The following is a 14,400-nucleotide window of genomic DNA, read 5'->3' on the forward strand; positions in this document are numbered from 1 at the left end:
GGGTTTCGGAGCTCTACGGACAATTCCTTCGACCTCATTGTTTTTGCTCTGACATGCACTGTCAACTGTGAGACCTTTTATATAGATAGGTGTGTCTTTCCAAATCATGTCCAATCAATTAAATTTACCACAGGTGGACTCCAATCAAGTTGTAGAAACATCTCAAGGATGATCAATGGAAACGAGATGCACCTGAGCTCAATTTTTGTAAATAAAGTATTTCTGTGTTTTTAATACATTTGCAAAAATGTATAAAATACTGTTTTTGCTTTTTAATAATGGGGTATTGTGTGTAGATTGAGGAAAACTATTTAATCAATTTTAGAATAAGGCTGTAACATTGTGTAGGCTAGGCTACCTATGCCTTTTTAATCCCAAATTGACTGGAATTGATCACTGTATGATTATCTTTTTAATTACAGATGCAAAGGCCAACATGATGCAACCCTACATACAGCAAGCTCAGCCCTGTTAGTGTTTGTCCAATAGCAATTGTCTGTTTGTGTAAAGGGTTTTCATCCTCTCTAGGGCTAAGAGTTTTTTTTTTAAATTTATCAACCTCTCTAGGCTAGATGGGAATCTACTGTCCCACCTGACCAACATCCAGTGAAAGTGAATTGTAAATATTTAACATTCTTGAAAATACACATGCAATATGTCAAAATAAAGCTTAACTTCTTGCTAATCCAGCCACTGTCAGATTTCAAAAGGCTTTATGGCGAAAGCAAACCATGTGATTATCTGAGGACAGCACCCCATCAAACAAACACAGACAATCATATTTCATCCCGCGACACAACTCAGAAATAACGATATAATTCATGCCTGACCTTTGAAGAGCTTCTTCTGTTGGCACTCAATATGTCCCATAAACATCACAAATGGTCCTTTTTTTTTAGATTAATTCCGTCGTTATCTCAAATGTCAATTTATTTGGCGCGTTTTGATCTAGAAAAACACCAGTTCCAACTCTCGCAACAGGAATTCAAAATATCTAATAAGTTACCTATAATCTTTGTCCAAACATTTCAAACAACTTTAGGTATTTTTTTTACGTCAATAACCGATCAAATTTAAGACGGGATAAACTGCCTTCAATAGCGGATAAAAACAAAGTGGAGCAAGCTTTCAGGTTGTGCGCCCCAACCACAACAGTACACTCGACCCTCATTCTGAACAGCCCTACTTCATTTCTCAAAGGAAAAACATCAACCAATTTCTAAAGACTGTTGACATCCAGTGGAAGCGATAGGAACTGCAAGCAAGTGCCTTAGAAATCTAGATCCACATAGAAAACCCATTGTAAAGAGTGACCTGAAAAAAAATCCTGGATGGCTTGTCCTCGGGGTTTCGCCTGCCAAATAAGTTCTGTTATACTCAGACATCATTGAAACAGTTTTAGAAACTTCAGTGTCTTCTATCCAAATCTACTAATTTGCATTTCCTAGCTTCTGGACCTGAGGAGAAGGCAGTATACTTTTGGCACACTTTTCATCCAGATGTGAAAATACCGCCCCCTAGCCTAGATGGTTCATATTTTTTATTTTTTATTTTTTAACCATGTGACCTGATTAGGAAAAATAATCTGCTTCCATCTTAGGCCATATGAAACAATCTTTTTTAAATGTTGCTGATTTATTACTATGTCATAGGCTATAACTACGGTCTGGAGTTAGGTTAGCCTACTACCAGATAAAGAAAAACTCTATGCCCCAGGAACAATCCCCCCTCTCTCTCTCTGGGACATGTGGTGCCACCTCTGAAATCACCACACAAAAACATCCTTTTTGTGTGATCTGTTTTTAGTGGTGGGGATGGGCTTCCGTAGTTTTAGGAGGCTCGGTGCAGCCGGCAGCTACTGCGACAATTTTTAAGAATGTAATTTCAGAATGTCTGTTAGACATTTTAGCAAATCTCTATAGATTACTTTTAGCTGGATCCACTAGCTAACCGAACCTTTTTTTAACTTACTTCCTACAAAAAACTAAAGCTGGAATTGGGGGCTGTGTATACCCCACCAGGTGCTGTAGCAGAGAGCACAGTCTGACTGGGGCTGCTAGAGTCTTTGACAATTTTTAGGTCCTTCCTCTGACACCGCCTGGTATGGATGGCAGGAAGCTTGGCCCCGGTGATGTACTGGGCCATGCGCACTACCCTCTGTAGTGCCTTGCGGTCGAAGGCTGAGCAGTTGCCATACCAGGCAGTGATGCAACCACCACATGCTCTCAATGGTGCAGCTGTAGAAATCTTTGAGGACCCATGCCAAATCTTTTCAGTCTCTTTTCAGGCTTTGTTGTGCCTTCATGACTGACTTGATGTGTATTGGACCATGATAGTTTGTTGTTGATGTGGACACCAAGGAACTTGAAGCTTTCAACCTGCTCCTCTACAGCCCTGTTGATGAGAATGGGGGCGTGCTCGGCCCTCCTTTTCCTGTAGTCCACAATAATCTCCTTAGTCTTGGTTACGTTGAGGGATAGGTTGTTATTCTGGCACCACGCTGCCAGGTCTCTGACCTCATCCCTATAGGCCACATATGTCAGAGTCAAGGCCCGCGGGCCACATCCGGCCCGCAAGAAGGTTTTTTACGGCCCCTGGGATGATCTTGATTTATTATTAGAACCGGCCCGCAGCAAGCCGGCAGCCCGCAGATCTTTTACACGCACCAATACTACATTTCCCACAATGCAAAGGTGACGCACCGAGCAGTAGGCTGCTTCATTTCAATATTTATTGGCACAGCAGTCGTCAGCATCACAGTAAAATTAACTTTCAGATACCCATCAAAAATGGCAAAACGGAAGGTGGATACTGAGAACCGGGGGTTTCAAACAAGGTGGGAGTCGGAGTATATGTTCACGAAGGTAGCTGGAAAACCTGTGTGTCTTCTGTGTGGAGAAAGTGTGGCGGTACTGAAAGAGTATAATCTGAGACGACATTATGAAACGAAACACGCGGACAAAAACAAGAATATGGACATGGAACAAAGGCTACAAAAGGCAGAGGAATTAAAACGAGGCCTCAAATCTCGACAGGCTCTGTTCAAAAAAGCCAAATCACAAGGCCAGGCTGCTGTCAAGGCCAGTTTTATTTTGGCAGAAGAGATCGCTAAATCAGCCCGGCCATTTACGGAGGGGGATTTCATCAAAAACTGCATGATTAAAGTTTGTGACGAAGTTTGCCCAGAAAAAAGGCAACTCTTTTTAAATGTGAGTCTGAGCAGAAACACCATTGCCGAGAGAGTAGACCAGTTGTCCATCAATCTAAAAGAGCAGCTTGTGAAAAAGGGAAAAGATTTTATTGCATATTCCTTGGCTGTGGATGAGAGCACCGACATTTCTGACATTGCCCAGTTGTCAATTTTCATCCGCGGAGTGGACTCCAACCTAAGCGTGACAGAGGAGTTTTTGGCTTTACGTCCTATGCATGGCACAACTACGGGGCATGATTTGTATGAAGAGGTGTCAAGATGTGTAAATGAGATGGAGCTGCCTTGGGAAAAACTCGTGGGTTTGACAACCGACGGAGCACCTGCGATGTGTGGACACAGGAGCGGACTGGTGGCGAAGATACGGGAAAAGATGCAAGAGGAAAACGCGATAGGTGAGCTGACAGCTTATCATTGTATCATACACCAGGAAGCGTTGTGCGGTAAAGCCTTGAAAATGGAGCATGTAATGAGCATCATCACGCGCACAGTTAACTTTATCAGAGCCAAAGGTTTGAATCACCGCCAGTTCAAGGCATTTCTGACGGAGTTAGAAACGGAGCATGGTGATTTGCCTTATCACACAGAGGTGCGATGGCTAAGCCAGGGAAAGGTGCTTCAAAGATGTTTCGAGCTTCGTGAGGAGATTTGTCTGTTCTTGGACAGCAAAGGGAAAGACACAACACAACTCCGAGACGAAATGTTTCTGTGTGAAATGGCTTTTCTGTGTGACATTACGAGTCATCTGAATGCAATAAACTTGCAGCTGCAGGGTCGGGATCGTGTCATCTCTGATATGTACAGTACAGTGAAGGCATTTAAAACCAAACTGACTCTGTGGGAGACGCAGATGCGGAAAGAAAATTTGAGCCACTTTCCCAGCTGCCAGACCATGAAAGAGAAGCTCTCTACCAGTGCGTTCCCGAGCACACAGTTGGCTGATAAAATAGGTATGCTTGCCGCTGACTTTCGACGCCGATTTGCTGACTTTGAAGCACAAAAAAGCAGGTTGGAACTGCTCGGTAACCCATTTGCTGTTGACGTGGAAAGCTCACCACCAAACCTCCAAATGGAGTTGATTGACCTCCAATGCAATGATGCACTGAGGGCAAAATATGCGGCAGTGGGTGCTGCGGAGTTCGCCCGTTTCCTCCCCGGCACAATGCCCCAGCTGCGCATCCAGGCTGCTCAAACGTTGTCTATGTTTGGCAGCACATACCTGTGTGAACAACTGTTTTCTTTGATGAACCTGAACAAAACATCACACAGAAGTCGACTTACTGCTGAACACCTCCACTCAATTCTGAGGATTTCTTCAGCTCAGAGCCTTACCCCGAACATTGATGAACTTGTGGAAAAGATGGGACACCACCAAGTATCACCCTCAACCTCAAACAAGTGAACATTACTGTGCAATCACATATTTAGAGTTTTTACTCAGTTCAAGTTTAAAAGTTAAAATTTAATATTTGTTTTCACTGCATGTTACTTCTCCTTAAACAAAGTGTTGTTTTTGATTAATAGATTTTTGCACTTTATTTTTTTGTATTTCAATCCAATTATATTTTAAAAATATTTCAGTTGAGTGGATGATAGAAAATTGCTATTATTGTTTTTTCTTTGAAGTAAATTTATCCCACTTTTGCTAAAATAGAAAATATAGTCTACTGATGGTGCCTTGAATACCGGTTTCTTTCATTTAATGTTCATGTTATGGGGATATTTATATAAAGGAAATTTGTCTTTTGTGTCTGTTGAAAATTAAAGATTACTGACAGAGCCATAAGAAAATATTGCTTTATTTATCTGATCATATTGTAATATATTTGTTAGGTTTTCAGTAGGTTCAATTAGGTTCACTAGACTATATGCGTCATTTAAAAAATTTTCAATGAACATTCGAACAGTCCGGCCCTCGTCTTGTAGCTGATTTTTTTATTTGGCCCTCCGTCCATTTGACTTTGACACCCCTGCTATAGGCTATCTCATCATTGTTGGTGATGAGGCCTACCACTGTTGTCATCGGCAAACTTAATGATGGCGTTGGAGTCGTGCCTGGCTATGCAGTCATGAGTGAACAGGGTTGTCGAGAACAGCTGATGCTCTCATAAATGCTTCAGCATTGCTTGTCTTGAAGCGAGCATAGAAGTAATTTAGCTTGTTGGGGTATGTACATACAGTCACTGTGGGGACGAAGCCAGTGACTGATGTGGTGTACTCCTCAATGCCATCGGAAGAATCCCGGAACATATTCCAGTCTCTGCTAGCAAAACATTCCTGTAGCTTAGCATCGTGTCATCTGACCATTTCTTTATTGACTGAGTCACTGGTGCTTCCTGCTTTAATGTTAGCTTGTCGACCTACCAACCTGAAGATCATTGACGTCATGATTTTTCAGTTGACTTGAAAGCACCATAAGTCAGTCGAGTGAACTATCCCTTGTTATAACATCTTTGGTCTGACAGACGCTGAAGTGACAACCAGAATGGATTGTATGATAAAAAACAAACATGGTGCAACACACAGCTGTTAAATAGCTTAGCATTAGCTCATCATCATTACAACACTCAGTGTTTTGCACACGTGTCCTGTGTCCACTGCAATCTATGCAAGAATCAGAATGCATGTTTTGTCACCAGTACTTGATTAGGTGAATAAAACCAGTAAATACATTATGGTCCACACATACGTGTGTGTGCTACAGCAGAAACAACACGATATACAGAAAATAAGCCACTACTTTTGATATGAATGCACATGTGTTCAAAGTCCAATTTGTAAGGAAAACAACCCTGAAGGCAATGCGGGCGCCAGGCAGACAATGTGCTGGGGGGGGGGGTAACGTTTGTGCACGGCCTGTTCTGCCTAGAGATGCGCAATGTCTTCACACTTGATCTGGGGAAACACTGGGGAAGTGCTTAGGCTCTCATTGAAGAGAAGTTCTCCATCCAGTAAAGCCTCTAACGTAAATTGTCCGCAACGGTGAAATGGGCAACTTCTTATGTGAATTAACGAGAAGGTGGAACACACCTCAATTCAAACTGTTAGAAAATATTTTGAAATTGACAAGTTTAAAACAGCCTATAGATAATTAGCAGGCAGTGTGCCTTGGTTTGAGGGCAGCACAGGTAACTATCCTGTTGCATAACAATCGTATTTTGGAAAAGTGAGAGCATCCTGACATCACGCGCATGAGAACTCACACAGGGGTGACGGTTAGAGCTATTTTTGGAACTTGTGCATGAAAAGGTTAATCAAGTTGAACATTATTATTGCACACAGTCCATGCAACTTATTATGTGACTTGTTAAGCAAGTTTTTACTCCTGAACTTATTTAGGCTTGCCATAACGAAGGGGTTGAATACGTATTGACTTTCAAAAAATATAATTCCATTTTGACATGGGGTTGTGTGTGTGTAGACCAGTGACACACTTTCTATTCAATCCATTATGAAATTCATGCTGTAACACAACAAAATGTAGAGAAAGTCAAGGGTTGTGATTACTTTCTAAAGGCACTGTACTTTATATCTGGTTTAAGTGGTTTTAAGTTTAGACAGTGTTTTTCCATCCCAAATGTGTTTTAATTTTTATACACACTGGTCTCAACTCTTGATAAACAAGAACAAGTGTCCACAGTCCCTCAGCCTCACTAACGCTCCATTTTCTCATGATCTTCCTCTTCCCAGGTCGTCTGCTCTTCATTCATCCCTCCCGTTCCCATTTGCCTCTGCATTCCTCACTAACGGGACAATTGTCACAGTTTTAGGGTTTTTCTTGTCCCCTATTGACTACATGGGCAGCATTGGACACACACACACCACCACTTTCCTTTAATGCAGCTGCCTGACTGAACTGTGGACATGTTTCCTACTGCTCTCTTTTTGTGTCTTATTTAGCCTGTCTCTGATCTTACACAATCAGCAATATGGAACTACCTTGCTTCACAGTGATGCTGTAATTTCCTCTCACTCATGGTCATGCCTGTGTGATGTTCATTTTATAGTGCACAAGTCCATTGGCTGGTGTAGCATTTGTTTGTGGATGAAGGGAGATGTAAGATGGTGACAGAGAGCAGGGTGAGAAGTGTAGAAGGAGCAGGGACAGATGGCGGGATACTGAGTGTTTGTGTGTGCGCCAGCCTTAAAAGGGCAAAGGATTTTGGCATGGTGACACGAGAGGGCATTACTGGCACACGCCAACCATGTCACATCTGTGGGGGGGATTAGAGTGAGAGATGGAGTGAGTGCGAAGTAGAGCTGGGACAATATACTGAAAAATGGCTAAATAACGGTTCTGCAGATGTCTTTGTTCGAAAACCATTATTCTGTCAACAGTAATAGCCTATGCATTATGTTGATTCCTGCTATAAAATGATTTGCCTGTCTTCATCTCGCTGTTGGCTGCTGTGTGAGCGAGCCACTCACTTACTCTTCCCACTGTGTGCACGGAGGAGGAGGGGGAGAGATTCTGAGAAGCGTAACCATTTGACCTTTGCTTAATGTTTTCAAAACAACTACTGCGAAAGATGGGCATGTGAGAGAGTAGGGCTCACAATATGGACAAAATGTGTCAGTATTTTTTGTTGTTGACTTATGTTTTTGAATAATAGTTCTGAATTTGCTTTGAGTAGTGCGTGATTGTTTTAAACTGTTCAATTCAACCCCAAAATTATTTTCTGAATATTCTGCACTCATTTGAGATCATTTCTACACTGCCACATAAATTCACTCTGGCTATCTACTCCGATTTCAGAGCACTCTTGTCTGAGTGTACCAGATTAGGTCAGAACACTCGGATCAACCCTACTCCTCGACCAGAGCGTCCAGTGTGTGCTCTAAACGCTCCGAGAGCAAAATGACTATACAAACACATCCTTGGGTGAACTATTGTCATGGAAATAGAACGTTAATTCTACACTTAGAATATAAATATATAGTGGGCACTTAAGTGTTTGACATGACAACGAATCAAAATGCCAGGGAGAAGTTATTGTGACAGGTTAGGAACCAAAGTAAGGGTGTGTTTCCTAGGGGACCCTATAATCTTTAGCTACGTTAAATTTATCTTCAAGTAGCCAACATATTCATGCTTTGCCTATTCCTCTTTTGATTTAGAAGATATCTTTCCACAAACATGCTGATTTAGGCCGACACCAGCACTGGTTTCAGGCTGTGTTAGCTAGATAAGTTTGCTCTGACTCAGTACATTTTATTAGATAACATGATTTCGCAAAAACTTGCTAAGAAAATACAAAATAGCTATATATAGTCGCTAGTGGATTTCTATTAAGAAGTGAAGTGGAAACAGCATTGTTGTCATGAACATTATTGCTTGTGCTGCATTGACCATGTAGACTGAACACAAGTGCCTCGTGTTAAAGCAACAACTTGCGGTCCTTGAGTGACGGGACGGGGCTACGTCTGTGTGGAAAGTGGCATGGCGATAGGGATGACTAACGTAGCGGAGTGAACAACAAAAATGGACATTACACACGGCATATTACATTTAACAAATCGAACATTAAAATACCGTTAAAGGTAAAGTAGAAACCCAAATCGGTCCATGCATCAATACCGGTAGATTGTAAAATACGGTATACCATCCAGTCCAAGGTGAGAGAGATTTAGGGCTGTGGTTTAAGCTCTGTCAGGAGTATTGTTCTTGGAGGCTGAAACAGTAGAAGTGTGTGTGTGTGTGTGGTGGGGAGGTGGTTTCTCTTCGGCAGCGTGTATAGGCTGTATCCCTTATAGCGTCACAAGATCAGTCCGCACTGGATCGACACACCGCTACACTCAGGGGAGCACGATCAGAGATCAATAACCACAACTACTGCAGTGTGTGTGACCTGTGTCTTCTGCAATGGCAACCTGTTCATGCTGTGTGTTTTAACCTCAGAGGGATTGACTCGTGCTGTCGGTCAGTTGATTTAGCCTTCACCTCCACATCAGATGAGATGGAGACATTCCATTGTATTGACCTGGGGATAAGTGGCTTTGAGACTATGATTTGACTGCTCTTCTCTGTTGTGTTCAGCATTCTCTCTAGATTTCTGTCTCTCCCTCTGTTGGAACGTCTGACCTACTTTAAGAAAATAGCTTAGAAACGTGTTGCCGTGCTCCAGGCAGAAAGATCACAGCCGCAAGGCATTGTGGCATGGCAAGGAGGTTGTAGGTGCACCTCCAACTGGGAGACAGTCACTCAGACGCGCGCCACGTCAACTGCTTTCCCCTTCACACATTCTCCATTTTTACTCTATAATGGGTATGAGCCACCAAACAAAGCACTAATGGATGTCTTGATTGATTTCTTTATTGTGCCAGTCTCAACATGTTGTATGGGAACTCCTATCCATATACAGGGTGTTGCTGTGAAATGGTTTGAGAAAATCAATTGACGCGATGAGAACTTTGGTGAGATGCCTGGTTCTCAAGATGAAGGACACTTAGAGAGAGGGGTAGTGAGAACATTTCAGCATCAAGTTAACTCAGCCACCCACATAAATACTGTCACACACACTGAAACTGCACAAGTACCTCATCAGCACTCATGAACACACCGTCAGCAGCATGAATCAGTGAGGGGTATGGCGGTCACACACACACACACACACACACACACACACACACACGAGGTCAGTGTCACAGTAGGAAGTAGGTGCGGACAAAGTCATCAACAGCATTTTGGGAGTGTGTGGTTCATGTTGCTAGTAGCCTATGTGTGGTAGTGATTTTGACTGCACATCATAAAGCCTGTTTTATTTTGAGTTTCCTTCACTGTCAACAGAGGTGTAGGGGTGTGTTATTGATCCTATCAGAGACTGAATAACTCCAGGAGACTGAGTGACTTGATCCTGTCTGTTAGAGTGGTGTGTTCTCTCATTTTGTGCTCCGTCTCAGAACCGGCAGTTTCTTCTGCATTTCCTCCTTAGTGATGCCACTTACTGTTGATCCTGGGTGTTCCCCTGCACATGCTTCCTCTCTGGGGTTAAAGGGGGACAACCGGGGAAGGAGGGAGAACGAGGTAGAGCGAGGGTTGGGGAGTGAGTTTGATGTGTGTCTCACACCCAATGTCATGAATCTAGATGTCTTTAATACCAGCCACTAGGGACAAGCTAACCACGTATTACTTTATGCTTAACATCAAGTTTTTTTCTGTTTCAACAACCTTAGGGAGAGGGGGATAAAGAGAGCTAGATGAAGTACTAGGAAGAGTGAAAAGGAGAGAGGTAGAAGAGAACACGAACGCCCTTGCGTAGGCACACACACATAACTACTGTACATTGACATTCACATGTCCACATTGCCCTGTGTGATCTAGCTTCTTGAATGAATTCTGTAAGAGCGTTCTTAGAGGAGCTAATCCTCCTCGCGTGTTGCCTAGGGTTTAGGAAGGTTGAGGTGCAAACTTGCTCTTTTGCACTTTCACACGCATACATGTGTGACCTGTTTCAGGAAACTAGGCGTATGTCGCAAGTCACGACTTCACAGGAGACGTTTTGAACATAAGCATTTGAAAAAAAAAATTCCTAATGAGTTTTGTGGCAGAAATGCTTTCTTGAACATGTGAACTTTCGTGTGCCTTAATAACAAACTGTATATAAATGCACACTTGTGTATGCACGCAAACAAAGACCGTAACAGGCTGGTTTCTCAGTAAAACCCAGGCATGAGCACTGCATCACTAACCTCAAACAGCAGAGGTTAATTCCAGTAAAATTACCCCCCCCTCAATTTCCTCCTTTCTGACCACAACCTCCCCTCAATCTTCTCATTCCTCCCTCGCACCAGTCCAGATAACAATACCAGGAACAGGGTTTCTCATAACACTCAGTATTTCCTAGATATGACACCACTGTCTACTACCACAGCATTAAGGGGGACGTATACTGCCCCCACAGTTTGTAAAGATTCTTCCAACACTTTAATGCTCTATTTTGTATTCGAAGTTGTTGCATGACTATTAGCCAACGCTGGGACACAGTGAGATTAATGTTGGAATGAAGAGCAGGAGAACTAATCCTTCCCCCCGCTATCTCCCCCTCTCTCTGTCCCTATAGAGAAGTTGGTAGCGTACCAGAGGGAGTTCCATGCCCTGAAAGAGCGCCTCCGTGTGGCCGAGCACCGGACCCTGCAGCGCTCCTCAGAGCTCAACAACATCCTGGAGCAGTTCAGACGGGCCATCGCTGAGACCAACGGCAGCAAGGACGCTCTCATCAACTTCTCAGGTACACACACACACCCAATATATTTTACTATCGTTGTGGGGATCTAATATTGATTTCCATTAGGAATCCTATTTTCCCTAACCCTAAACCTAACCCCTAAGCTTAAAATAGCCTTTGTCCTCGTGGGGATGGGGGAATTTTCCTTGTTTTAGTATCCTTGTGGGGACTTGGGGGATTTCCGATTCCCACAAAGATAGTAATACAAGCACACAATACACACAGGATGGATCTCCATTCATTAGTTTCAGGTCACCGATCACAATATACTCCCACATCAAGAAATATGCAAGCTGAATCCCCCCTTTTCTTAATTGGGAACTCCGGTTGAGTAGACTGGATCATTCAGTCCTCCTCTTTATATAATAGTGTCTTTCTCCTCACTCCGACTGCTGTCTTCTGGCTATGGTCCATCTCCATCCTACCCAGCCCTTTAGTAATGCTGGCCTAGAAGTAAAATGAACATGAAGCTCTAACTCCCCCCACCACCACCACCACCAACTGTTCTACCAGTTGCTTTATGATTCTCAACCATTCTACCAACTCTGATTCTTTCTTGTATTGTTATGGCAGATGAGACACAGAAGTTGCTGAAGGAGCTGGCCAGTAGGAAGCCCCTTCAGGTGCCAAACATCTACCACCATATGCCTCACCTGCTAAACAATGAGGGCAGTCTGCACCCCGCTGTCCAGGTGGGCATGGGCCGCACTGGAGGTGAGACATACACACACATTTGCTCGCTCACATACAGTACCAGTCAAAAGTTTGGACACACCTACTCATTCAAGAGTTTTTCTTTTCTTTTTACTATTTTTCTACATTGTTGAATAATAGTGAAGACATCGACACTATGAAATAACACATGGAATCTTGTAGTAACCAAAAAAGTGTTAAACAAATCTAAAATATATTTTAGATTTTTCAAAGTAGCCACCCTTTGCCTTGACAGCTTTGCATTCTCTCAACCAGCTTCATGGGGTAGTCACCTGGAATGCTTTTCCAACAGTCTTGAAGGAGTTCCCACATATGCTGGACACTTGTTGGCTGCTTTTCCTTCACTCTGCGTTCCAACTCATACCAAGCCATCTCAATTGTGTTGAGGTCGGTGTGATTGTGGAAGCCATTAAGGTCGGTGTGATTGTGGAAGCCAGGTCATCTGATGCAGCACTCCATCACTCTCCTTCTTGGTCAAATAGCCCTTACACAGCCTGGAGGTGTGTTGGGTTATTGTCCTCCACACATGCGTAGATCATCTGTTCACCTGCTCTGCCTCTCAAAGACCAGGCGGTTGGAACCAAAAATCACACATTTGGACTCATCAGAGAAAAGGACAGATTTCCACTGGTCTAATGTCCATTGCTCGTGTTTCTTGTGCCAAGCAAGTCTCTTCTTATTATTGGTGTCCTTTAGTAGTGGTTTCTTTGCAGCAATTCGACCATGAAGGCCTGATTCACGCAGTCTCCTCTGAACAGTTGCTGTTGATGTTACTTCCTTTCCTGTGGCGGTCCTCATGAGAGCCGGTTTCATCATAGCACTTTTTTATGTTGCAACTGCACATGAAACTTGAAAAGTTCTTGAAACTTTCCTAATCAAATGACCATGTCTTAAAGTATTGATGGACTGTCGTTTCTCTTAGCTTATTTGAGCGCTTCTTGCAATAATATGTACTTGGACAAATACAATTTTCTTCGCCTCAAGTCCTCAACTGGCAGCTTCATTGAATAGTCCACGCAAAACACCAGTCTCGACATCAACAGTGAATAGGCGACTCTTGGATGCTGGCCTTCTAGGCAGAGTTGCAAAGAAAAAGCCATATCTCAGACTGGCCAATAAAAGATGAAGATGGGCAAAAGAACAAACACTTGACAGAAGAACTCTGCCTAGAAGGCCAGCATCCCGGAGTCGTCTCTTCACTGTTGACATTGAGACTGGTGTTTTGCGGGTACTATTTAAGGAAGCTGCCAGTTGAGGACTTGTGAGGCGTCTGTTTCTCAAACTAGAAACACTAATGTACTTGTCCTCTTGCTCGGTTGTGCACCGGGGCCTCCCACTCCTCCTTTCTATTCTGGTTAGAGCCAGTTTGCGCTGTTCTGTGAAGGGAGCAGTACACAGCGTTGTACAAGATCTTCAGTTTCTTAACAAATTCTCACATTGAATAGCCTTTATTTCTCCGAACAAGAATAGACTGACGAGTTTCAGAATAATTTTATTTGTTTCTGTTCATTTTGAGCCTGTAATCAAACCTGCAAATGCTGATGCTTCAGATACTCAAAATAGTCTCAAGAAGGCCAGTTTTATTGCTTCTTTATTAGGAACAACAGTTTTCAGCTGCGCTAACATAATTGCAAAAGGGTTTTCTAATGATCAATTAGCCATTTTAAAGGATAAACTTAGATTAGCTAACACAACGTGCCATGTCATACTGCATGGAAACTTGTTGCTTTGCTGCTGCTCTCCTGACAAATCAAGTTTCATTGGTCACATGCACGTATTTAGCAGATGTTGTTGCGGGTGTAGTGAAATGCTTGTCTTCCTAGCTCCGACAGTGCAGTAGTATCTAACAATTGAGTTAGTATCTAGCAAGTGAACAATAACTTGGTTTAGGGTCAAGAGCGCCCTACCTGCCCTCCTCTCTCAATCTCCCCCCTCTCAGTAAGTCTATTTAATTTTCTATCCTCATTTACTTTCTGTTTTCTTCCTCAATTTCTCTCTTTGTGAGGGTGTGGGACATTTAAGGTTATTTATAGCAGTGCAAATTGGGACATCAGAATGCAGAGAGTGAGATGGGGAGAGAAATTAAATGACGAAGATCTGAGAATGGGAGTAGGAGTGATTCTCTCCAGCCTGTCTTTTAGGCATGACTCATAGGGAACATCTATTCATATGCGTTCAGGTTTTATTTAGGTAAATTTGTCTAATGTTTTGTATATTTGTGTGTGTGCGGCCCGCGGGTGGTTTTATTTTGTC

The 14,400-nt window shown here is 42.9% G+C and overlaps 1 protein-coding gene across 3 annotated transcripts in view; it reads left to right on the forward strand.

The window, feature by feature from the left end:
* The window catches only part of LOC110501313 (alpha-1,3-mannosyl-glycoprotein 4-beta-N-acetylglucosaminyltransferase A), a 55,331-nt gene that overhangs the window by 25,834 nt on the left and 15,097 nt on the right, over nt 1-14,400 (forward strand). For all 3 annotated transcript variants that reach the window (XM_036958610.2, XM_090215380.1, XM_090215381.1), the window contains 2 exons: nt 11,269-11,436; nt 12,007-12,147. In XM_036958610.2, the coding sequence (XP_036814505.2) occupies nt 11,269-11,436; nt 12,007-12,147 (309 nt within the window). The remainder of the gene's footprint in view (nt 1-11,268; nt 11,437-12,006; nt 12,148-14,400) is intronic.

Source organism: Oncorhynchus mykiss, chromosome 22 (assembly GCF_057628025.1).
Source record: "Oncorhynchus mykiss isolate SJ-2025 chromosome 22, ASM5762802v1, whole genome shotgun sequence".
NCBI classification, from domain to species: domain Eukaryota; kingdom Metazoa; phylum Chordata; class Actinopteri; order Salmoniformes; family Salmonidae; genus Oncorhynchus; species Oncorhynchus mykiss.